At 37.6% G+C, this 26,457-nt stretch overlaps 3 protein-coding genes across 6 annotated transcripts; 1 reads left to right on the top strand and 2 right to left on the bottom strand.

The window, feature by feature from the left end:
* Positions 1-614: 614 nt before the first annotated feature.
* Positions 615-7,505, bottom strand: LOC140769162 (ribonuclease 2-like). The gene is made up of 9 exons (XM_073109762.1): positions 7,247-7,505; positions 5,952-5,980; positions 5,211-5,284; positions 4,981-5,082; positions 4,868-4,871; positions 3,781-3,872; positions 2,258-2,419; positions 1,219-1,318; positions 615-991 (listed from the first exon to the last, which is right to left on the bottom strand). The coding sequence occupies exons 1-9, from the start codon at positions 7,438-7,440 to the stop codon at positions 930-932; spliced, it is 819 nt and encodes a 272-aa protein (XP_072965863.1). The 5' UTR covers positions 7,441-7,505; the 3' UTR covers positions 615-929.
* A 4,737-nt stretch (positions 7,506-12,242) lies between these two features.
* Positions 12,243-12,578, bottom strand: LOC140768420 (uncharacterized mitochondrial protein AtMg00860-like). Its single transcript, XM_073108684.1, has one exon. The coding sequence runs from the start codon at positions 12,576-12,578 to the stop codon at positions 12,243-12,245; it is 336 nt and encodes a 111-aa protein (XP_072964785.1).
* Positions 12,579-16,406: 3,828 nt separating this feature from the next.
* Positions 16,407-21,806, top strand: LOC140768786 (small ribosomal subunit protein mS80 (rPPR6)). Of its 4 annotated transcripts, none has more exons than XM_073109199.1 (3): positions 16,407-18,481; positions 20,884-21,088; positions 21,358-21,806. In XM_073109199.1, the coding sequence occupies exon 1, from the start codon at positions 16,553-16,555 to the stop codon at positions 18,341-18,343; it is 1,791 nt and encodes a 596-aa protein (XP_072965300.1). In that variant the 5' UTR covers positions 16,407-16,552; the 3' UTR covers positions 18,344-18,481; positions 20,884-21,088; positions 21,358-21,806. The 4 variants fall into 4 exon arrangements, with proteins under 4 accessions (XP_072965300.1, XP_072965297.1, XP_072965299.1 ...); XM_073109196.1 differs by having other exon boundaries at positions 20,913-21,088; positions 21,358-21,805; XM_073109198.1 differs by having other exon boundaries at positions 16,407-18,450; positions 20,913-21,088; positions 21,358-21,805.
* Positions 21,807-26,457: the final 4,651 nt, after the last annotated feature.

Genomic DNA, 26,457 nt, shown 5'->3' on the forward strand with positions numbered 1-26,457 from the left:
GAGAATTCTGATTTGGTTGATGGGACTTGGCTAGAGTTAGGGGCAGTATTTTCCTGGAATCTGGTTTTCTTTTCTTTTTTTTATTGGTAAAAAGAATTCTAGTTCTCGATGCCTAAAACTTTGATCGTTCCTAATGTTTCAATTGGAATCAATCAAACTTTCTGTAGACCGAAAAAGTCATACTGAGGCAGAATAATAGTATAATACTATATGCTGCCATAGTTTTTCTTGGATAAAAATAGGAAATTTTGGTGTAACTTATAATCAAAGGATGCAGCTATCAAGTTCGTAGGAAGATATCTATCGATTGTGTTGCTACTTCGTTCCCATGACAAGGGCTGGGCGGCTGAGTGCATTTGGAATTGCAGAAATTCTGCAGGTATGGCTGATCATACTATATGCTGCCAAATATAGCTGTTTATTGCTACTAAATCCTTCAGAAGTAGCCGTCAGAATCGAAGCTATAAAATTCATCTTAACTTTTATCCAAAAAAAAGAGGAACTATCACCGAGAACATGACTGGATGGGAACACTACTGGAGTTATTTGGAAGTTCTATTTCTTGTTCCATACTGTATATACACTTAATATTCCTCACTAACTGTGATCCACTCTAAAATAGAAATCTTTAAACATTCCATTGATGACTCAATATTCTTAGTGGTCTTTCACTTGGATCAGTTGTCCTCCGTGAAGACCTATGTTTCAAACAAGATACGCAACTGGAAAGTTTGTAGCTGCACAGAGTGTGGTGTCATAAAAGTATCTACAGATTTACTTATTTTCAAGATATTACGAAATGCTTGCACATCGTTTCATGTGTAAGATAAACACTGACACAGGTCACACCTTGGGATTATATGTCCTAACAGTGTTAAACAGGTGTCAGCGTGTCTCCAGTTCAGAAGGTTCCAAATGAGCTGTTCCATTTAAGCTGCACTGAGAGATCTGAAAGTTTCAACATCATCTGGCCTGGTGATTTCTCCTATTGCTGAAATTGTAATGAAACAGTAAGATTAGTGGAGGCCTATCTTTCACACGAATGAAACAGAGGAAGGTTTAAGTGCTAATAAAATGGTGATGGGTCATAAATTCGAGCATCAACAAGAGGCTTGAAAATGGTCAACAATTTGTATTTCTTACTAGATATTTAAGATGATGAATAAGGTAAATAACCATCAATTAATATATAACAAGTGCAGAAATAAAGGAACTCACAGGCAGGTTTATAAGTTGGCAAGCTGATATATCTAGGGCAAGAGCTTCTTGAGTTGGACATGTCGTCAAGCATATTATATCCCATTACGCAGTCACGAGGCTGAAAAAAGATGAGTAATACCACTATAGTTAAGCTTTACTTCCTCAACAACATTGTAAATAACAAGATGGCACTGCACTCAACCAGTGATGAATTGGATCAGCCTTGATACAGCAACAAAGGATGTTCATTGGATAATAATTGGAGACCAACAAAATAATTATTAATTCAAACAACTTTGAATACTAAAAAACTCCCAGATCAACATAGACATTAAGAAAAAGAACATTGGAAGAACTTACGGATGCACAAGATCCCAATGCATAATCAAATTTCTTATGGCTTCCAGCAGAGATATGTACAACTAGGAATGACCAATGAGCAAAGTACCATTATGGAATTTTTGGAACATCCCATTACCAGTGGCTGACACCATATATCTGTCATAGCACCTTTCTGAAACTCTCAGGTTTGTTAAGTCATGGACTCGACGCTATGCCTCCAAATATGAGGAAATAGATAAGTAGACCCCATAGTTGGTCAAACATTGACACAAATTCACCAAGCAGAATTAAGCCCACTTGACTGTTCACGTCATGTGTTATAGTGAAAGCAATGCTAACTTTTATAGTGTCGAATGTGATATAAGATCTCACTACTTTGGTCAAAACTGTGGATTTTCTGAAAGCAATTCGACAGAGATAATACAAGGAAAATTCCCTAGCTATCTAAAGAATCTTTGGAACAAAAGACATGCTTTTGTTTCCATTAACTTGGATATAATGCAAACTGCAAAACAGTACTTTTGTGAACAATCACTAAAACACTGGCATATCCTACTCTGATTGATCAAACAGAAACATTTAGAGGAACACCTTAGTTTTGGCAGATGACCTGTCAAAGCTCAATATGCTACATGTTTGTTGGTATATACAATTAATATGCACACGGATGATGACAAATTAGAAGCAGTTTATGGGTGAAAAAGTAAGTGCTCACCTTAAAATCCTTGTAGAAGCATAATCTAAGCTCCTCCACTGAGCCATGCTTGCAAACCAGCAATGGTGATGCCCCAAAAGCATTTCTAATAGTTGCAACAAATTCTTCTAATGGATATTTCTCACTATTTGTGGCCAGAATTCCTGCACTGTCCAAAATTCTCTGCAAATGGAATATATGTTAGTAAAAACAAAACCCTAGAAAATTTGGCAGATTTGATACCATATAGAGTTGTAGAGTAGCATCCACAAGAATGGGTATATCTATGTATTAAAGCATTATCCAGGTGAATAATTTAATTATATTTTGCCACTTTGAACTAGTTTTCTACTGCTAATGTGAAATGATTATCGAACCAATTTTTGCCGGATTGGCCTATCCCGATCTAGATCGGGATCGATGGGTTTTGGTTAAATCGGGCCAAGTCCATTATGAATCTGTCCTAGATCCAACACAGGGGCATAATCTGTTGATGTCCCCAGAACTCTCTCTCTTTCTCTTTTTCTCTTTCTTTTTCTTTGGAGCATCATGATATGATGTAATCACTCTTTGGAGCACCAGGTCTTAGACATTATTATTTACAAACTTATGATAATTATGATAACAACAGTTACAAAGATTTACAAAAATTAGCTCGGTACTTACTGAAGTTTTGACATTTGATAAATTAGTAGGTTTTTTTATTTTTTGGGTTCATATATGAATAATTCTTATTTTATTATTCTTTTGTCATATTTTCTAAATTTTTTAAAATTTTCTGCATTTTTAAATAATATTTAGAATTTTGCTTAATTAAAAAAAGTCTGATCTTATCTGGGTGATTGATATGGCTGATCTGACCGATCCGATCGATACCTTAAATCAAACCTCTAGTTCAAACAAATTTTGAAATTTTAGTTGAATGAAATAAGAGATGTAAGATGAATATAGTGGCCAAAATATTTATGATATAAGAATGATGGCACTTGTCAACTGCTAGTAAAGTATGGTGTAGTAAGTATCGGGCCAATGTCTTCTTAGGCAATATAGTTTGAGTATGATTACCCAATGTGAGTTTTTCTATTTTTACTTGCTCCCCTAATGTGATCAAATGAAAATGAATAAGAGGCTCACGCGATCAATGCGATAGGATAGGGAAGGTTATATTGTTGGGAGCAAACTCCAAGCTAATATGAATGATTATATGTTATCTAAATATATTAAAAAGAAAAAAGAATCAAACTACAGGAGGACTAAAGAAGAGAAAAATGGCAAGAAATTCTCAGGCATTTGGAAATGAATAAATGGAAACATGAGCCACTGATTCCATTGGTTAAGCATTTAATACGTCTAAATAATTTATTATTTTGTACTAGTGAGAATCTCAACAATAACGTGAAATAACAAGGTGGCACTCAAGTCGTACGAAAAATGATTTAATCTTTAGAAAGAGAATCTTTCTCATACCAACCTTAAAATCTTTAATAACATTATGAACAGCTACAGCTATAGAGAAAAATCAAGTGCTCCAAATCCATACTTACCGTAACATTATGTTTGGAGTACAGATCAAGGGTTGTACTAAAGTAGCTGTACTCATCCTGTATTACAGGGTAGGAGCATGTCCCATGCTTTTCTGCAGCAACCACAACAGAAAGGTTAAGTAGAAAGTGAACACAATAATTGAACAGTTTGAACTATATACTTAATCCACCCTAACCCTGTTAAGAAACAATTGGACGAAATGAGGCAATGCTTAGGGATCATGTTTGCCATACTTCACAGGGATACTTATTCCTTCTTTCGTCAATGATAACCATAACGTCTAGATTAATTGCAGATGTGATGTAAAGTGCATTTTTGTCTGAACTTAACAAATCACATGAATTGTAGGTGCCTAAGAAGAAATCCTGCTCAGTCAGCTCCTTTCAGGTTTTACCTGTTCATTGGCACGCATCACTAGAATGCGCAAATTCTTTGACACCTGCTAAAGTTTATGTTGGCACTAGAGACCTAGCTAATAACAATTCCTTAAAATAGCATTCAAACAAGTTCAGCCTTGATTGGTTTCTTCATGTAAGTACATATAGTTGTTAGGCACTTAGGCCATGGCTGCTGCATTCACAAGAGGTTTTGAACACTTCCGCTATGTTATGTGCTTTGGCTGCCTTGAATGGTATTCAAGCTCGTAATGAGGGCAATCTTGAGCCAAAGTTAACTAATGCTTTAGTGTGATTGTTATCATGTACATTTATTAAACAATGGAAATATAGGTGCATTCAAAGTTTCAAACTATTTTAGTAATTCATTTCTTGCAGCGATGGTAAGGCTCGCCTCCTTGTACCCAAGTTTTGATGGGTGTCAAAACAACCTCTCAAATAATGAAGGTAAGGTTGCATACATCTTGTTATTTTCGCGCCCTTCATTTGCCAGGTCCTCATGTATTTGAGAACCTTTGTTTTCATTTTTTGCATTGCAATCCTAATAGAGTAATAGTTTCTATAGTATACCATAACATTCAGATATCTAAACAATTTAATAGCAGAAAGTATTAGTTTGCAGAACTTTAATCTATAACTAACTAATGAAAGAAAAAAACACTTAATTGGGAAAATTAAGGAGTAACATTACCCCACTGCCAAGATCCGGTAGCCAACCAGCATATGCACAAGAACACAGAACTTGTAAGTTACATCATGATTTAGTGAAAAGAACAATCAAATAATTAATACTTCAAATATTACCTCATGTGCCCAAAATGGCCCCTTTCCGCCAAAGCAACGTGATGGAGAGCTACAGTATAAGGAAGGCCAGTATTTCTCAAGTACTGGCATCAAAGATGAGATCTATGCACAGATAAAAGAAGAGAGATCAAATCAATAACAAAATTTGAGCTACTTGTATGTGGGATAAGGAGAAAAGGAAATTATTGAATTTAAAACTTTTGATCTCAAGAATTGATGGAACTCTATACCTTTTTTATGTCAAATTCAGAATGAGTGCAGCATGCTGGCCAGCTCCCATCATCATAATCTGCCCAGAGTCCATCTAATACAAAAGGTTTTATCAATGAATTAGTTCCCACTTCCCACCTAAAGCAGTTTTAACATAACTTGAAATAATCTTATAATAGCCCTTCCAAGTTATAAACTGGTTCACAAGGGCATATCCTCACTGAACTCCTTGTTCTTCTCTACATGAATATCACATTCTGTGCACTTAGATATTGAAGATCATGTTGGACAAATTACTTTTATTTCACAGATGCATCATTTAAGTTTCGACCAGATATTATTAAGGTCCTCAATCGTATTATAAGAACGTACCACAACTAGCTATATATAGCATTTTACTATCTTAAAGCTGGAATTAAAAGTTCAAAATAATTTATCAAGCGTTTGCTTTATCTCATTTTCTAAACATGATCAGGCAAAACTTTATCAAGGAAAAAAGTTAGAACCTTATCTGGTAAACATAAATTATTAAATTGTAATAAAAAGAGGAAAAACTTGTATAATTACTTAATTAGTCAACTTGGACAAACAAAAGATTCTTGCTCCTGTTCAATTAATTTGATGCCAGCAAGACTTGCCAGAATTTCATAGTAAAGTTGCAAATAATCATGAAGAAAATTCATAGTATGTCCCTGAGGAGACTAACTAAAGATATCTCCTGTGCACAAGAAGTAACGTTACCAACTAAAATATATACTTACGAATTGTGAACCATGTGACAGGCTCTGACCTGCAAAGTAACAAGAAAAAAGACTGAGGATAGAGGTGGCTAACGAAAATTGAAAGCTGAAATAAAAGTAATTGGTTCCAAGAGTGCAAAGTAAAAGATTTCCCTCTATCCAACAGGGAATTGTAATACATTAACATAAGAAATAATTCACTATGGAAAAAAATATAAGACGTAGAATGACATTTGAAAGATCTGGTATCTGTAACAGCTCAAGATAGAAAAAAGAAATCAATCCTATTCACAAAACTCTGAGAACAATGCACATATCCTGTCCATCCAGTAGTGTAAATTAAGGTGACCTCTAATAGGAAAAACACAATCAGAAAAGAATCCAAAAGAGATCAAATATGGTCGATAAGTTCATCCAGATTCATCTGGAATAAGTTCAATTAAGTAAATTAATTCACCCCGAAGAGTCATGATCCTGATATTCTCTTCTTAGAGACCAAGTCTCTTGTGACACCACTTTTTGTCCAACATTTGATTAGCTTTTCAAAATCCAATGTGCAATCAATGGTCAAAAATATGTTAACAGTTTTGTCAAAATTTTAACATAATAATATTTATATTTTATAGGGCTAGACGACGAACTTTATGTTAAACCTTGCAAAGAAAAAACACTTTTATAACCAAAAATTATAATATATTCCGTTCTCTGCTCTGTAATAAGCATAAAATATATCGTTAGTACATTACTTAACAACTTAAGATTTTGGATTAATTGGTTATCTAACATGGCATGATAGCTACTTTTTCTAGAGGTAATGTTTTCAAATCTCAATAGTCCGCTTTTATTTCCTAAATCTTAGTATTGCGTTATAAGTAGGCTGCACATTCTACTATCTATCTTCTCTCCACGTGCAATACTAAGGGCTGCACGCAAGGAGCATATTAAAGACATGATACACATTGTTAGGTATGTTATGTATCAGCTTAAGCTTTTAGGTCAACTGGTTATATAACCAGTTAATCCAACTTGCATTTCATCTCAAGGGGCCATCCTCATTCTCATCTTATCCGAGCATCAAATGATCCTCTTTTTATATATAAAAAAAATTAAATTAACAAAAATAAAAAAAAAAGCTCCCACATTAAATTAAAGCAAACGCCAGCGATCAAAAGCAAACTAACAAAGAACCGATTTGAGAATAAATCAAGATAACCCCAATTCAGGAAATCACCAGAATTCCTCAGAAATCAAGCAAATTAAACAGAATCCAGAACACCACCACAAGGATTAGATGGAAAATTTGTGCAAGAGAATACCGGCAGCAGGCATTGGAGGGGCAGCAGTAGTGGGTTGTCCTGCAGAGAGTCCCGGGCCATTGCAGAGCCAGCACGAAGTAATCGAACTCTCTTTGCCCCGAAGCTTCTAATGGCGAGAGCAAGGAGACGCAAAGGAAGAAGACGAAGTGGAAGAGGGAGAAGAGAGTCAGGATTTTAACGGAAGCCTTCGACATTGATCTCTCTACCGCGCTCTCTTCCCCTCTTTCTTCCTCGCTCTCTCTCTCTCTCTCTCTCTCTCTATATATATATATATGCTCTATGGGTGGTATTATACCACTGTCGAAGGGAATCTAGGAGTAGCTAAACGCGACCGTATGCAAACATGGATGTGAGAAATTAATACATCCCTTAGTTGGCGGAACGGCCCGATCCCCGATAGAGCGCGAAGTAGCCGATCGTAGGAACTTCACGCATACACGATTGCAGACACTCTGCGGACAAACGATGGAGCGTGAAGTTATAGTTATCCTTGGGAAGCTTTTCTTATACTTCAGACTCTCCAACTTGCGTAGATCTGGGCACCAAAAACTACCCCAAATGGACGAGTTGCAAATATATATCTGACTTCTGACACGTAGGCACCACGTAGGATTGTGCGGTGGGACCCTAGGTAACTAGTGCATCTCAGATAATTGTTCAGATAAATACAAATCGCTGGCTGGATGAACGATATTTGGTACATATTTTTGAGGCAGAGTAAGATCAAAGGATGCACGGCCACGCGTGTCTTTTTCACCGGCCAACGAGTACCGTAACTCGCTCATTGCGTGCGGCAAGTGTATCGGGTGGATATCGTTATTTAATTCTAGAATATAAATACTATTTATTAAAATTATATCTTATATTATTTTTATAATTTATCCCATCAATATTAAATTAACGGACATTCATGTAATTTACTTTATCAATAGTAATGATTACATTCTTAAAATATATGCCAAACATAAAAATAGCTAATTTTAGAATAAAAATTTTATTTTAATAATAATAAAGAAAAATATTTATTTAAAATTTGGTCTTATTTATAAAGTAAACGGAGTTAATAAAATTTCCATGCCTACTAACTTCATAGAAATAGAAATAGTAGTTTGATTCAATTTGACCCCTCTATCTACCAATAGGATAAGCAGTGTTTAGATATGATCATTAGGCTCGACTTATCCAAACTCGGCCCGAACCCGCTCGGTTTTAACCGGACTAAGCTCGATTTAGGCCCGGTCCGACCCGAGCCCGATATGGTAGTGGGTGGCATGGGCTAAGCCTTTGCCCGTCCGGCCCGGCCCGAAAGCCCGATCCACTACTCTCATCTATAGCCTAACCCATAATATATACATATTTATATAATTATTTTAGTCCCACATTAGATATTTAGTAAACTATATATCAATATATATATATGTTTCCATGAAAGATAACTAAAATATCTTCATATAAGCCCATTAAACTCGACCCAATAAAATATAAATAATTTTTATATTTAACGTATTATGCTAGAGCCATTATACCCAACCCAAGCCCAAGTGTAATGGGCTAGTGGACGGTAACAGACTAGAATATTCTAGCCCGGCCCGAGTGATTGGTAGGTCGAGCCGTGAATAAATATTTAAATCCGGTTGGCCCAAAAAGCTCGGCCCGAACTCGGCCGGCCCGCCCGATGATCACGTCTAGCATTGTCTTCGGAGACTAGGAATCACCAATTGGCATAAATAAATTTAGAGACTCAGGAACTTATTTTCACTTCACAGAAACTTATATACACAATCTCCAACATATATATCTCATACATAAATTTGCAAATAACATCTTTTTGATATAAATGCTTTTTATTATACAATTTTTTAAAAATTAGAACATTCTTTAAGATAATAGACATTTTTTTTCTTCCATATATATAAACACTTTTAATAAGAAGACTTTGATAACTATGGAAAAGCTGAATTATTTTTATGCTTATTGTTCAAGCTTATATCAACAATAAATTGTTATGAGATAGAGACCTAGTTAGACTTGGATCTTTACAAAGTTATTGCACTAATTTCTAGAGGCTTTAAGAATATTTGAAAATCCTAATTTATTTAGAATTCTTTTTCGGAGGCGGGCCGGGCCGGGTTCGGGCCGGGCTTTTCGGGCCAAGCGGGCTTAAGTCTTTGTTCACGGCCCGACCCATTAATCACTCGGGCCGGGCTAGAATAGTCTAGCCCGTTATCGCCCGTTGGCCCGTGAGAGATCGAGCCGGGCCAGTCCAACCCATCAATCACTCGGCCCAACCCATATTTCAGCTATTTTTAGAATTTTTTTAACTATTAGTTTATTTTTTTTAAATATTTATATTCCTCTATTTTAAAAAAAATTAAAAAAATTAAAATTTTTGAAAAGTCTGCTTAAAATAATGCAAAATGGTATAATACTAAAATATTTTTTTACTGCAGCAATGGTAAATTACTGTAGCAAAACGGGCAAAGCACTGTAGCAGACGGGCGGGCTTAGTTGCGGGCTAAACGGGCGGGCTTTCGGGCCGGGTCGGGCGGGCAAAGGGCTGGCCCGTGCCGCCCATGGGTAGTTCGGGCTCGGGCCGGGCCGGGCCTAAACCGGGTCCGGGCCGGGCTTAGCCCGGTCCAAACCGGGCCGGGCATGGGCGGGCTGGGCCATTTGATCATGTCTAAGTAGAGGGCTCAGGTGCAAACATAGAAATGTGTGAATTTTGTAGAGAGAGAAGAAGAGAAAGAATGTGAGTTCTTGGTTAAGATTGAGAGTGATTTCTTCCATCGTATTTCTTTTCTTATAATTTACATAGTGAATCGACAAAGACATAGCAAATATTAGGTGAACCGTGCAAAAAGTTTTGTGTCTCTTATGCAATTGATTTGTGCTTTTCTCTATACTCGTTTCACCTTAACTCCTATGTTATTCTTAATAAATAATATCATAGCAAGGTTATAAATGCTCTAGAACTGTGTGGAGAATGGAAAGTTGAGAATTAAGAAGTTCAATGGGACATTTGGATTTTGAAAGATGCAGATTGAAAATTATCCTAATTTGAGAAAATTTTATACACCAGTAATAGGAAAGACAAAAAGACAAAGGACATGTGCAAGTTGGATAGGAAGGTTCTATATCGAAAAGCATATAGAATGGTGCGCTTCTCTCTAGTGACATTGCTGGCTTTACAGATAACAACTTCTTCTTTGATGACTATATTGGGTAAGATGTACAAGAAACAAGGTATTAGGTTAGATATTTAGATTGAAGGTAGCTCTTTAATGATAATGGAAGGAGACGAAGGTGGGATGAATGTAGAGATGGGGATGAGAGCGGATAGGTAAGAAATAGGATGAGGAAAGAGAAGGGTCCGCTCCTAGAAGAAATAGGGCAACGATCATTGGCTAGGTGTCGATGAGAAGGTTAGGACACAAGGAAGAAGAGAGATGAAAAGAGATAAGGGGTAAGAAGATTCATTTCAAAACTAATCCAACTAGGGTGTACTCCACAGTACTTAGAGGCTACCATTTTGATCCAAACAACTAAAATAAATTTCTAAAAACTAAGCATTATTGCCACGTCATGTTCGAACACGCCTGAGGCCATTTGAACGCGCAAAACCCATTCTCAGTCTTTGAGAACGCGCATATCTCGTTCTCTATCTTTGCGAATAGGTGTAGGCGTTCGAATGATGCGTTCAAACGCGAGTCTCTAGCGTTTGAACACACCCTAACAAAAAGCTTTATTTCTCAAGCAAACTTATTCCTTTTGATACAACTTGATCCAGTTCTAGTTATATCAATCCACCATAACTCCGTTACCTTGACCTCAAGGTGAGAAGTCCGGGAAGCATTCCACAATGTCATCCTCAAACTCCCATGTTGCCTCGTCAAAATGCCATCTGAGCTACTCCACTAATATCTTTATCTCCAGTCACCCCTCGCAGCGTTGCCTCCGTCTTGCCAACACTTGTACTTGCTCGAATACCTATATCTCCTCAATTGGATCGGATATATGTGTGCCCATCACCTAATCCGCCTCTACTCTCGCCCGTAGTAGCAATACAAGAAATACAGGATGAACTCGAGATCCCTTCGGCAACTCCAATCTGTATGCCACTAGTTTCACTTGTTCTAATACACGGAATGGCACAAAATATTGATGCGCTAACTTAGGGTTGCATACCGGATGTAGAGTAACTTGCCAATATGATTGAGTACCCCTTCACGGAAGATAAGCCTTCAATGAAATTCATGGAGATGTCCTCCCAAATCCTTTCCAGCATGGGCAAAGACTGGAGCAATCCTGTTGGCCTCAAGGAGTCGGTCTTTGCCTGTTGGCACACCTCGCAAGTACACACAAATGCCCTCAGCTCCTATCGTACCCTAGGTCATGTACAACTCTGACGTAGTCTTTTGCAAGTCCGTATGAGTCCCTCGTGTCTTGCCTCAGGAGCGGAATTAAAATGCTTCACTACTTTTTGCCGGAGGCCCACGTTCGTTGGTATTCAGACACGCCCATGGTCCAATAGCAATCCATCCTCTATCTCTTGCAAGATCCTCAAGATATTCGGATCAGTAGCACCTACTTCTTGTATATCATCCAAGAAGGGAAAGACAAGTATGGTCAAGGTCGTTAGTTCGGCTAGTTAGGGCTATTGGGATAGCGCATCCATTGTCTTGTTCTTCGCTACTTTTTTGTATTGTAGCTCGTAGTCATATTCCAATAGCTTGGTGAATTCACTGCGCAAGCGTGTGAATTTGCTCCCTATAAAATAAGCTAAGCTCCAATGATTTGTCTGGATCACAAATCGTCTCCCAATCAAATATAGTATCCACCTCGTCACTACATGCAAAATAGCGAGTATCTCTCGCTCATAGGTGGACAACTACTGTGATCTCCATGTCAAAGCTTTGCTAAGATGAGCAATAGGTCTCTTAGACTGCAACAATATAGTCCATATGCTTGCGCCCGATGCGTCACACTCAATCACCAACTACTTGGTGAAGTCGGTTAGTGCCAACACTTGAGCGGTCACCATTGTCAGCTTCAGCTCCTCGAATACCTTTGTCGCTGCATCAGTCCATTCAAAGACATCCTTCTTCAACAAACCTATCAGTGGTGTGACGATCTTCTCATAACCGGCCACAAATATGCAATAATAACTTGTCAAGCCAAGGAAATTGTGCAACTCCCGCACTGTCCTTAGTTTCGTGCAACTGAGCATACATGCCACATTGCTCGGGTTGGCCGAAATGATATGTTTCAAATTCTCCACTCGTTGCTTGCCCCGTAGACATTTACTCCACTTCACCTTGAGAGAGTGGTCCATCAAGAGCGCTAGCATGGAATGTAGGTGAATAAAGTGCTCCTCCTAAGTTTTGCTGTAGATTAAAATATCATCGAATAATACTAACACATACCGTCGTAGGAGTGGACATAATATATTGTTCATTAGTCTTTAGAATGTTGCTGGCGCGTTGGTCAACCAAAATGGCATTACTTGAAACTCATAATGCCCGCCATGAGATCGGAGTGCTATTTTGTGAACGTCCTCCTCACGCACTTGGATCTGGTGATACCTCGAACGAAGATCGAGTTTGCTAAAGTATGAAGCCTCTATTAGCTTGTCCAATAGCTCATCTATAACGGGTATTTGATATCTGTCCTTGACGGTTATGGCGTTTATCGCATGGTAGTCTACGCAGAAACGCCAACTTCCATTCTTCCTCACTAACAAATTCGGTGAGGAATAAGAACTCTAACTTAGTTGGATAATGCCATGCTCCAACATCTCCGCAATCAGGCTCGAAATCTCCTCCTTCTAGACATGTGGATAATGGTTGGGCTCCACATTTATCGGTTCGGCCTCCAATACAATCTCGATCCTATGATTGGCATGCCTAACAAGCGACAATTTTCGTAGGGTCTCAAAAAGTTTAGAAAAGTTAGCTAATAAGCAATCAAAATCGATGCGAATACCTAAGTCAGAGACGATCTCAAGCTCCATTGGCATTAGCTAAAAGAAGTAGGCAATCTCGCCTATCCGTGGAACTCTTACTAACAACCATAAGAAAGGGCTCATCTGTGTGAGAACTCCCTCTAGTCATACTACACGCCCATCTCTTCAAAATGTGAGTTTTATTTGTGAAAAATCAAATGTGACAGGATCAAGATTCTGCATCCACTAAGTGCCTAGCACAATGTTCGCCCCTCAAAGTACTAGTAAATACAAGTCCAAAGTGAAACTATATCCATGTACCCATACCACCACTTCTCGACAAATATTGTCAGCTTTAAAGTGGGTGTCATCGTCGATGGTCACATCAAATCCGATAATGGGCTCGGCCCCAATTCCTATACTTCGTACAAATCTCTTATCCGAAAAGTTGTGTGTTCCCCGTGTTAATGAAGATGTGTATACATTGCTTTTGGACGAGCTCATCCACCCGTAAGATCTTTGGAACGCTAGTACCGAAATATGCATGCATCAAGATCTCGGCCTACATATCCTCATCCACTATCTTCTCAAACTCCTCTTTGACTACCTCCTCTATAACATTTCCCTTAGCATCATCATCATAGCCATCAATCAACATGACACTGCTCGTAGCCTTGGTGCATCGATGCTCTAGAGTGTAGCACTTGTCGCACCAAAAACACAAGCCCTTGACTCGTTTTTCATCCATCTACACTTGTGCCAAGGACTTGCCTTTAGGTTGCTTCCCTCCTCCTCTGAAGTCAGTCGTCGGTCTCAGGATACCTCGCTGTCCCAAGGTTGGGCGGGGGTCGGTGGTCTCGCTATGGAATTGGAGCTGCCGATTAAGGACGTCATCCGTGGCATATATCGGCTGTCTTTCGATGTCTAACTTGTCCTTATAGCCCCTTTCAAAGCAATATACTTTTATTTGATCTTTATGGCAATTTTGAAGGCCTCCATCAAAGTTCATGGTTGCATGGCATGGACGTCGGCTTTTATCTCCTCGCACAGCTCCCCCAAAAATGTGCTCTTCAATGCTTCTTGCGGCCATCTTGGAGAGCAATGACTACTAAGGCACTCAAAATCTTCTTGATATGCTGGCACAGTAGTTTTTTGTGTCAAGTTGGAGAGTGTAGCCCCATAATCTTTGTATCCAATAGTCCCAAACAGTCGAGCTAATGCAAAAGTGAATGTCGTTCAATTGTCAAACGGTTGGTGGGCATGTACCGATTGGTACCAATGTAAGACCGCATCTTCTAACTGAAAGCTCACAATAGGTACCTTAGCTTCTTCTGACGTGCCTTGACATAAAAAGTATTATTCGGCATAAAAAAAATCCAATCAATAAGATTACCTCCTTTAAATTTTGGAAATTCCAACTGAGCGGGTCATTTGACGCAGATGCCATAATCGCATCCATTGTCTATTAGAAAATTCATCCTCACTACTGGCGAATGAAGGATGTGAATCTCCGAACCATGACGCCTCCTATCTTCTTCCTTGTGAGCAGCTTCATGTTCATCATCATATGGCCACGCTGCTTTCGGTTCGCCTCTACCTTCATGGTACTCAATTTTTCCTCAATCTATGCTATGGTTCACCCCCGATGGAGCCTGGTATGACATCCTTAGCCTAGGAGGGTTAGACAGCAACACATCTGTTTGCCCCAGGAAAGCTCTTGTTGTTGGTGGAATTGGGTTGGCTATTGGTGTAGTTACGACGACTTCCTCCGGCGTCAATCCTCTGCATGATATCATTCGGATCTCCTTGCATAGGGATTGCATAAGGGCATCTGGCATTCACTACTGTTGGTTCATCATCATTTATTGTTAATCCATCATTTGCTAGATAACCGCTGCAACATTAGGATCGAATGGCATGGAAAGAGACGCACTTGGCATGGCGCCAGTGCTAGCATTGTTGGTGCCGCTCATGGTCGCTAGTGCGCTCGGGTCTGGGTCCGAGTTGACATCCATCCTCCCCCACCTCACCATCGACCTTGTGTTAGTCATGGTTAGAGAATTGATGGCTCTGATACCACAATTACGAACCAGACTAATGAGGGTATTAGGTTGGGTATTTGGATTGAAGGTAGCTCTTTAATGATGGTGGAAGGAGATGAAAGTGGGATGAATGTGAAGATGGGGATGTGAGCGGATAGGAGAGAAATAGAATGAGGAGGGAGAAGGGGTCGCTCTTAGAAGAAGTATGGCAGCGACAGACGAGGGGGGAAGGATCTAACCAAGGTCGGCTAGGGGTTGACGGGAAGGTTAGGGCATGAGAAGGAAAATAGATAAAGAGAGGTAAGGGGTAAGAAGATCCATTCCAAAACTAATCCAATTAAGGTGCACTCCACAATACTTAGAGGTTATCTTTTTGACCCAAATAACTAAATAAATCCCTAAAAGCATTCTCACCGTAGCGTGTTCGAACGCACCGAGTCTGTTCGAATATGTAAAATCCGTTCTCTGTCTTTACGAACGCGTATAGGCATTCGAATACACTCTGATAGAAAGCTTTATTTCTCAAGTAAATTTATTCATTTTGATACAACTTGATCTAACTCTAGTAGTATCATACCACCAATCAATTAAACTCAAACTATATTAAGTTCAACTACGAGATTTGTTCATTATTGATTTTGTTGTCCCTACAAGAGAGTTGGAAATACTAGTTATAACCTAAGCAACTCCCGGTGATCATCTACTTTGAAGTATGATGATGTAGTTAGCATTCTACTAAATGAGGAGATCTGGAGAAGACATCCAATGAAGTAACAAGGACGACTCACAATATGGAGAGTAGAGACAGATCAATGGAGAGATCAATTAACCATGGAAGATCTAAATCGTGAAGAAGTAAGTCCAAATCTACCGAAAGAGATGATTGTTGGCATTGCGGCAAAAATTGCCATATCATGAACAATTACAGAACCTATAAAAATTAGACGAATGACATTGCACATAACCCAAAAACTCCTCTAATTTCTGTTGAATAAGTTTCTTTCATTTTGGAACTATGATTATTTTCTATAATAACTCCTTAATTTTTTTTAGTATATAATAACACTTAAGCTTCTTTTTTACTGTATAATGATTCGTTACGGAAGGTCTTAAGTGATATATTTCTAATATTTTGGGTCATTATGGAAAAGAAACGAAGGGCTTGTCTTCTCGTTTTCTTAGACTCGAGGCCTCGAGGGGTCGACTCAGCCTGCACTCGTCTAACAGCACCATAAACCCTAAAACCCCTGCTTTACTCTCCGCCTCCAAAGACGCCGAGAGAGAAGAGAGAGAGAGAGAGAGAGAGAGAGAGAGAGAGAGAAGATGTGGAGGTCCAAAACCAGAGCTTTCCTTCTCCGTTCCTCGATTCCGAGGTTATCTCAGATCCCATCTCAGGTACCTTCCAAAACGCTAACCTTAGTCCCTCCTCCACCTCCACACGCATCCCGACGTGGTTTCTCCAACCCCACCCGCTTCCACAACCCCAAGTTCTTCTCCTCCACCAACGAATCCCTCTCTCTAGATGACGATGGGAAGAACCCTAGCTCGACCGTTGACGATTCTGGAGCTGGCGAAACCCAAAGTTTGAATCTTGAAGAGTCCCATGCTTCTCCTGTTACATTTGAGGATGGCGGCGAAAACCCTAGTCCTGTTAAGGGCGACCCGGACAATCTTAGCTCCTTGTGGGAAGAGAGTGTTAATGCGGATGATCCCGAGAAGATCTTCGCTGCGGAGAAAGAAGTGAAAGGAGCAGCAGATGAGATCAACGTTGATGAAGAAGTTGAGTCTATTAGGGAGACACTTGAATGCCCTGGAACAGATTTTGAAAGAAACTTCACTAAGCTGTTGTTTAATTTTAATGAGGAGGTCCTTTCGAAAGTGCTTCAGACTACAGTTTGTTCAAGTGAAAAATTGGTTCCTTTCTTCCGATTAGTCTCCTCAACTTATGAATCTGTAAAAACGCCAAGGACCGTGGGAGATCTTGTCAGTGCGGTTAGTAATTCAGCGGAGCTCACCAAGAAGGAAGCTTACATGTTGTGGGATTTTATTAAGGAGATAGGGAGTGAGAAAGGATTGGTTAATACTGATACACTTAACAAGTTGATCTCCATGTTCTGTAATCTGGGGAAAGCCAAGGCTGGCCTTGAGGTTTTTGACAAGTTTGATGAGTTTGGGTGTAGTCCTGATGGGGATACTTACTGTTTCACAATCGAAGCTCTTGGGAAGCGATCTATGATTGATGCTGCTTGGGCTATTTGTGAGAAGATGCTTAATTCAGGGTGCCTTCCTGATGGTGAGAAGACTGGTAAGATCATTTCTTTCTTCTGCAAAGGTAAGAAGGTGAAAGAGGCCCATTTGGTTTATTTAATGGCAATGGAGAAGAAGATCTCTGTACCACGGTCAGTATTGGATTTTCTGGTGGGTGCGCTATCTAGAAATGATGAAACCATCCATGCTGCTTTAGAGTTGCTCGAAGACTATCAAGGGGAGGCTCTAAAGTATGCAAATAACTCTTTTGGTTCAGTTGTTCATGGTTTGTGCAGGATCAAAGACTTGAAGGAGGCAAAGAAGTTGCTGTTGAGAATGGTAAATTTAGGGCCGGCTCCTGGTAATGCAGTGTTCAACTATGTCATCACTGCATTCTCTAAAGAAGGGGAAATGGAGGATGCTAAATCTTTAATTAAAGTAATGGAGAGCAGAGGATTGAGGGCAGATGTTTATACTTATAGTGTGATTATGAGTGGTTTTGCAAAGGGTGGTCTAATGGATGAAGCCTATGAAATCTTTCGTGAAGCTAAAAAGAGACATCCGAAGCTTAGTCCTGTTACTTACCACATACTCATTCGTGGTTACTGCAAGTTGGAGGAGTTTCAAAAGGCCCTTGAATGCTTGAAGGAGATGAAAGAAGATGGATTACAGCCAAATACAAATGAGTATAACAATCTTATACAGTCTCTCTGCCTCAAGGCTATGGACTGGCACACATCAGAGAAGCTTTTGGAGGAGATGAAAGAGAGTGGGTTGTACCTTAAGGGAATAACCCGCAGCCTGATAGCAGCAGTCAAGGAAATCGAAGAGGAGGAAATCCACTCAATTGATAGAGTTGAAGCATAGTTTTAGAAAGAATCTGCGTAACTAGCCAAAGCTGCTGGCTTATCTTGTGGCAATTTTTTTTTTCTCAATCCAAGCCAGACTATAAGTTCTGCTGATGAGTTGTGGAGGTGATCTTCCTCTCCGATTAAATTTAAAGAGGTTGTAAGAAGATCATTTTGTACTTCGGTCTCTATTTTTCCAATAAGTTTGTCTACACATAATGGTAGTCATTTATCCTGATTTAGTGACAACCTTTCTTTTACCTTTACTTCCTTTTGTGCTATAAACTGTAAAGTCTCTTAGTACTTGCTTGACTTTTGATCACACAATACTACTGACAACTTTTAATATTGTAACTTAATCTCATGTTTTGAAAGGATATTTACCTCTCTTTTTTCCCCCTAATTCTATGCTATTACATAACAGTATGATCTGTATAGGTAATATTTCTGCATATCTGCATGGATGGGATTGATGATTAATGACATGGAAAAGATATCCATAGCTGCTTTTATAGTGTAAATTGTAATTACTCATAGACGAAGTATTTGTGAATCTCTAATCATGAGCTCCTGTATTTGGGTTCTGCCTTCATGTTACTGCTGTGTTCATCTTTTTCCTTACTTTGAACTGATGCAAATTCCCCGAATCCTGAGTTTTTTCTTGTTACCTCTTCATGAGTGTCATCACTTCTAAGTGCCTACAGTCCACCAAGACTGCCTTTAGCTTAAATATCTATGTGTATACCCTGTTGTTCTGATCTCCCTCTGCCTAGGGCATTGTCTATTCCAAGATTGATGGATATCAGTCATATGTAATTTAGTGAGATCTCTTTCAGTAAATTCCTTTTGCCTCTTGTGGAAAGATAGAACTTCCATCGGTTAACCATTACTGTTATGAAATGCTCTAGGCATGTACTTTTAGAGCTTGACAGTAAGTTGTTGCTATTTGCTAATGATAATACTACCAGTCGTGGTAGTTTGGGTTAGACTCATGCTATACATCATAGAGTCAGTGAGTACAATAAATACTCATCTATAGATTTGTGCTCCCTGAGACCACCTAAGGATGGTCTAATACATATGGAGGCTTCCCATTTGTCCAGAAGAAGACCAAGTTACTCATGATGCAGTATGCATTTGCATTGGGCTAAATACTGGAATACACATTCTGTGGAAGGTAAGCATTATTTGAGGGGAGTTAATATTCATTGATATCCAACTTCAGAAGTGTTCTAAATGTGTTAGGTTGGAGTTTTATTATTAGAAAGTGGAATTTCACATATCTGTTTTTGCAATCATTAGTATTCCTTAAAGCTAATAAGCCTAATATAGCAAGAGCTTTAGGCCTCAAAATTGGTGATGTCTTGTAAGTGTTCTTTCTGTCATTGCAAAAGTTTTACCTTGGGTTTGAAGCAATTGAATTCAACTGCCAAGCATGCACTCATTTTGTGGAGTTATTCTATCTGTAACTGAATAGGTATTAGCATGAGGTTTGTTGAAGTTTAAGATCTTAAGCTGTAGGCTATACCTTTTGCCACCCATTACTTGACCCAATATTAGATTTGGATCAAATTAATAATAACTTTATTCTTTATGGTTCAGGATGTTTGCCAACCAGTTAAGCAGTTTAACCAGATCTTGAAAGCTATAATTCTGATAATATCATAATATTGAGTTCTTACTAATAGCAAAAATGGACAGATGCTCTTCTAGATATTTTTTGTGGCCTTTTATACAAGTTAGTTCAGTGATGACACCACAGTTATTTTCACTTGAAAACTTTTAGACTTTTAGCTTCTTCTTAGCTACAATTTCGTGTTAATATACTTATTTTGTTTTATTTTTCTGTTGATATCAGATAAATGATCATTGATACTTTAGTTCTTGCAGCCTCAGCTTTTTTCTCAAGTCTTTTGTGTACAAGATACTTAGGCCCCGTTTGGTTTGAGTTCAGGGAGTCTTTGAATTCGTTCAGGATCCCTAACCTAGTTCAGTAATCAAATTTTTTTATTTTTTTTATTTTTATTTTATACCTAACTAAGTTCACTCTTTAAAAAGTTAAAGACTAAGAAATAAGATCAACTAATTAAGTTCGGAGTTTAGCCTCAAATCAAACAAGCCCTAAAAATTTATGTTCTATCTACTACCTTTCTTGACTTTGATAGCTTTCTTGCCTTTGCTTCCTACTTTTGGAGTCTGATGTACCTCTTGAATTTCTGTTTTATATCCTGCAACTTTAGTTGCTAACTTACTATATATTATGGTCCTATTTTTATCTATAAATTGTCTTTCTTATTAGCTTCTTAATCACTATATTTTATCATGTGAACTGCTAATTTTGTCACATGTCATGTTATGTGAAATTCTTGTTCAAGCACTAGATGATTAAAAAATAGAAGATAAGTTTTCTGCATATGACACTGTAATCTGTTTTCAGATTTCATGCCTCATGCTTTGGGTTGTATTTGCCTGACATGTATATTTATAATTAACGCATGCAGTCTAATTAGTAGTTTTACAGGATCATGTTCCTCATTTGTATACTATTCCTTCTATCAGAACTGATGCGGTACATTCTCCTTGCACAGAATTTGGGCAAAAGCAATGCATGGAGCTAATGATGATTCATGATCAAAATTTTGTCTGTCTGCTTTTAGAACACATCCTTGCAGCATTGTTTGCTGTCCAAAGAAGCAAGCTCAGTTCTATGGTTTTCGTAGTATAGAAGCACAAGTTTGCAAGCTTAGGAAGCAAATTATAGCAGGTTAGTCTTGAAAGGCAAGTAGTTTCAATTTTTTATTTTTCTAACCTTCAAACTGTTTTATCACCAGTAGGAAGCTATTGTGACCCCCCAGTTTTCTCAAGTTCATTTATGTAAAGATCTCTGCTTTTATATTCTTCCTATCGTTTTTCCTGTGATTCCGTCTGCACTGCATCAGAATTAATCATCTGAAATTTTATCAAATTGTGGTTCTTATACGACCCTTCTAGCATAGATAAATTTGAAAGACTAATTTAGACTAATATTTTCAGCTGATGTGTAATCACTCATAGACTACCAACAATGACATCCTCTGAGAACTCTATCATGTCATAAGGTCACTCCATCATGCATTGTTAATTAGCTCTCTTGATGTCAGACTGCAATTTGAAAGTTAACACATCAAACTCATCCATGCTCAAGATGACAAGCAAACGGACATACTAAGCAATGGCCCTACTGCAACAAAAATGGCCATGATCTTCTGCCAATTTAACTTTACTAACCACTCGATTCCTTTTTTAGCAAGTAGATTTGTCCTCTTCAGGCAATGGTATCTTCAGACTTCAGAGTAAACAAAGATCTCAACATGGCATTCAGTAGATGCTAGTGGCACCCACTTGTATAGATTGGCACTGAGTTTGATGCTGAACTATGACTCCAAAAATGGAAACTGAAAGTAATGCCAACTTTGACTTTTTTTATTTTTTGGTGAGAAATCTTCTCATGACTTCTATATTTTCTTGAGAGGAATCTTTCCATGAGTTCATCTGGCTAAAATCTTTTCATCTTATTCTTGGATCTTGCGCTTGTTTTTTGTCAGCTTAATTATCTACAGTAGATCCATGACAGCCCATCTGATCCTATTAAATTACATTACCAGTTTAAGCTTACATGCTATTCTAGTAAGAGAACAAAATAATAGGGAAGATAATAAAAAGGGTTAAATACATTTTACTCTGTGTGTTTTGGCATAAAATCTTTTTATCTTCCTATACTTATTTTTCTATATTTAAGTTATGACTAAAGTAAAGATGACACCTTTGATAGAGAATTTGAAATTATTGAAATACCCCATTATTTTTGATAGACTATAATCTATTTAAATAACAACACCTTTTCCTTCTTCTTTTACACTTAATTAGAGGTGGAATTTTAACTTATTCTCTAGTTTATGTGAGATGATAGACGGGTATTTTAGTCCATCAAGTTAAAGAAATGGTGGAAATATTGCTGGTCAACTATTTTTTGCTCAAAGTTGTTCGCAGTATTATTTCGCACGGAAGTTAAATAATTTTACTTCAGTCAGAAGTATAAAGAGTTAAGAAACAGATGCCAAAGTACTGGAGTGTGAATACATTTAACCAAACTTTTGGTCAAAGTAGAAAAGAATCTAAGAGCTGCAACTTAATCAAAATGTAGTGAAGTATAGTGAAACAAATTAGTTACTGGTTTGAACAAAAAAGCACTTTATCTTTTTATTTTATTTTATTGTTTTGTTTCAGTAAGTCAATTTGAACTTTTCCTTTGCATACATAAAAGAAGCGGTGTTTATATTTATAATTTAGTTAAAAGTGCATGAATGGGTAGTGATTCTCAATAAATTTTAGGATGGTAAAGTGATTTTGGTTCTAAGGTGGTATTAGGACTTTCAAACACTTAATTGTAAGACTAAATTATCCCTTCCAATTAAGTTTAGCATTAATTGTGTTTTCTTAACATTTTAATCATTTTCTTTATCTTCTCTCTCATCATTTCAATGGAATGAAAAGGAATCTGGTCATATATATTTTAATGCTACAATTAACTTTTAATAATTGCAGTCAGTGATCTCGAATACTCTCATCACAAGACAATGCACAAGCTTGTTCATTAGAACCTCACAAAATCACAATGACTGACAGATTCAGCAGGCACTAAGCAAGGACTGCTGAAAGCCAAAATGAAATGTCAACCAGTTGAATATGTAGACAAATTAACCTCCTACTGAAAGCCAAGTAAGTTGAAAGAGCTTGCAAAGGAGAAGTGGCAAAGGACAGATTTAATATAGCAAATATAGGAATGGAAATTAAGCAGATGATGGGCTAAAAAAGAAGAGTAAAAAATCTTCAAAAGTCAACTCAGAAGAAGGAACAAGGGGGTTTATGTCTTGTGGGTAGATTTCTGAAGAGAAAAATTAGCAATGGATGATGGCTTTTGAAATTTGTTGGATTTTGGTTACACAAGTACTGATCAGGGATGTCAATAAACAATAGATAAAGCATTAGATATAACATGAATCTAGGTTCTTTTAGAACCTATGGATGTAGTTTAGGCACAATAAGCAACAGAATGGGCACTCCAAATCTATCCCTTTCAAAATAAACTTAAAATAGATTGTACCTCAAATTTAATATCAAAATAAGTTTGTGTCACTATAGCCCCATATAAATTGCTGATAAATTTAGCATTTTACCCGACTAAATGTAAAAAATTTATTGTAAAAAACTAAAAAAAGAAATAGTAAACTCTGGAGGAGTTATAGATTCTTTTTTCTATTTTTCAATTCTAAGTGCAGTTGACTGCAGATTACTATGTTATTTCAACTTATATAATTTTTTTATTTTCATAATGATATATTTTATGACTAAAATAGATACCCAAGTACAAAGTTACGATGTCATAAATTTTTCTTTATATTCTTTATATTTTTACTTATGCTCTTCTCGTTTATTATATTTAATAATAAAATACTTAACTTTTTAGCGTTTTAATATCTATCCTTTTTTCCAAATAAAATATTGAATTATTAAACCTTTTCTATTTCAGGAAAAACGCTAGTCCTATCAGTGTTTTACTTAAAAAAATGCTAATATAATCATTATTTTACTTTTGGGCAGATAAAATACTTAATAGTTTAACTTTTTACTAAGGGCTACAGTGAAATAGACCTCTTTTAGTTTTAAGTTTCGGTATAATCCATTTTAAAAAAGAAAGTTTAAAAGAAGTCTATTTTGGCCAAAATTTTATTTTCTAAGTACAACAAAATACACCGAGAATTCAATTAGTTTGAGCTCGAATTCACTTTAAAACTCTCTGTACATTAGATTTAGAAAAAGATTTTTGCACAATCTAAAATACTCCAACAACCTAGAAAGCAATTAAACACACCAAGAAGCTGAGCAAGCATTTCATAGAGATTACTTAGAGACTAGAGAGTTGTTGGAGAGAGCGATGGACAGAGAGATGGAGATGGATTACGGGTAGGGTTCGTGAAGTTAAATTGTTAAAATAGATCGAGTCGGGTTGGGTAGATGGGTTTTGGTTACTAATGATTTGCGAGTAAATAGATATCCAATATTGGTATTTGTATCTGATATAATTATCTATAATCATATTTGGATCTGGAAATTTTATTTAAATTAAACCGCTATTTATATCTGGGTAATAATTTTTCACCCGTATTCGATCCAATCTTGATGATTGATAATTGATGATTTGGGTCGTTTAAAACAATGTAAATATGATGTTCTCTTATTTTGCAGTTAACTAGAGAAAGCTACTATGATTTTAATGGTGGTTTTGTGGATGCTAAGGGCATCTTGGTAAAAAGGTTAAGAATTTTTGGAGGAAAAAAATTAGAGTGTTGGTAATATTTGTGTTATTAATCCTAGATTAAATTAATGGAGTAAAATTAGGATCAAATCATCAAACAGTAGTATCCAACTTGAAATTTGGCTGCGAGTTTTCTCAAGTCTGAGGTTTTCTTCTCTCTCTCTTTTTTTTTCCTTTTGTTTTTAGATTTCTCATGGGAATTGAATGGAGGAAGACTGGTGGAATTCTCTAAAACTCTCTCTATAATTTCCTACATTTGCATTGAAGTTATTTAGATGTCTCTTAGGAAATCATAAATCAAAAACATTTTGTTGGGTACCTTTAAGAATTTATTCATACTATCGTAGTATCTCATCACGTGAATTAGACAGTTTACTCACTCCTCATGTTTGGATTCTTTTAAGGAATAATTTGTCTTTCACTAGGGCTGTCAAGCTTGACAAGCGGCTCAGGCTTGGCTGAAGCTCGAGTCTGACTCGGCTTGGTTAGAGCTGAGCCGAGCTCGAGCCGTTGTAACAAGCTCGAAATTAATATTGAGTTGAGCTTGAGTTGGGTTGACTCGCTCAGGCTCGACTCGATAGAATCGATAGCCTGACTAACTATAACTAAGGACACGTGGCATAAAGAAATATTGCCACGTGTCCCTCATTACCCCACCCTCAACCCGTAACCCATCCATCACCCTCACCCTCACCCTCATCCACCCGATCACCACTCATAGCCTCATCTCCTCTTCTTCGTCCACTCCGTCAGCTTCCTCCTCCTCCTTTATTCATCATCTCCTCGTCATCGCCTCCTCCTCCATCTGTCTACGATTCCTTCGGCAAGCCATCGTCCATGCCACCACTGCCTCATCCTCTAATCAAGCCCGAGCTTTGCTCAGGCTCAGCTCGAACCGAGACTGAGCAGAATTATGAGACTCGAAAGTAATTTCGAGTTGAGCCAGAGCCAGAGCCGGCTTGCTCAAGCTCACCCCTACCTTTCACCACCTAAACTATCATCCATTTCTATCAATAACCTCATGCATTTTCTTTTTACATAATGATTCTCTAAACTTTTATTTTTGGTACATAATAACTTTTTAATATAAAGAGTTAAGTAAGGTAATCCTAATAGTTCAGAGTTATTATATACTGAACATTTTTAAGAGATCATTATAGAAAAATGTGATAAGTCAACGATGAAAAGAAATTATCCCTCATTTTTATCTTCAAACTTAAAACAATTTACTCTCTGCAGTTCAGTGAAAAGTCTCAATTTACCAAGTTACGTACAATGGAAAATATTAGTGCCAATAAATCATATTTAGTTTTAGAAAAAAAAATTGAATAATTATTAGTTAGTTTGGTATATTAGAGGGTTAAAGGGCTTAAATTTGAAGTTCAGTAATACTTAAATGGGACAAAACCACGTGGGGGTAAACCGGCGTATCTCATCAGTAGTACAAATAGCAAGTTCCTACATCCGGTACTGTGGAGGATCTGTCCCCACCGGAAGATTCGTTCCTGCCGTCAGTGTCCCATGAAGCCGATCTCAGCCGTCGAATCTTATTCTACACGTCAGATCGAGTAAGATTCGTCAGAATAGCATCGTCGCGACAGCCCGGAAAGGAACCCTGACGATATTTAACACGCGTCGTCTTTTAACTTGAATCGGACGGTTGTGGGCCCCGCCAGTATAGGGTCAGAAACGTGACTTTCTTTTAATGACCGAGTTGCCCTTTCATCTCCCTATTTCTAACGGCCTGCCGGCCTCTTCCTCTCTCACACTAAACCACC

Source organism: Typha angustifolia, chromosome 10 (assembly GCF_048772165.1).
Source record: "Typha angustifolia cultivar Huaian chromosome 10, ASM4877216v1, whole genome shotgun sequence".
Classification (NCBI taxonomy): Eukaryota; Viridiplantae; Streptophyta; class Magnoliopsida; order Poales; family Typhaceae; genus Typha; species Typha angustifolia.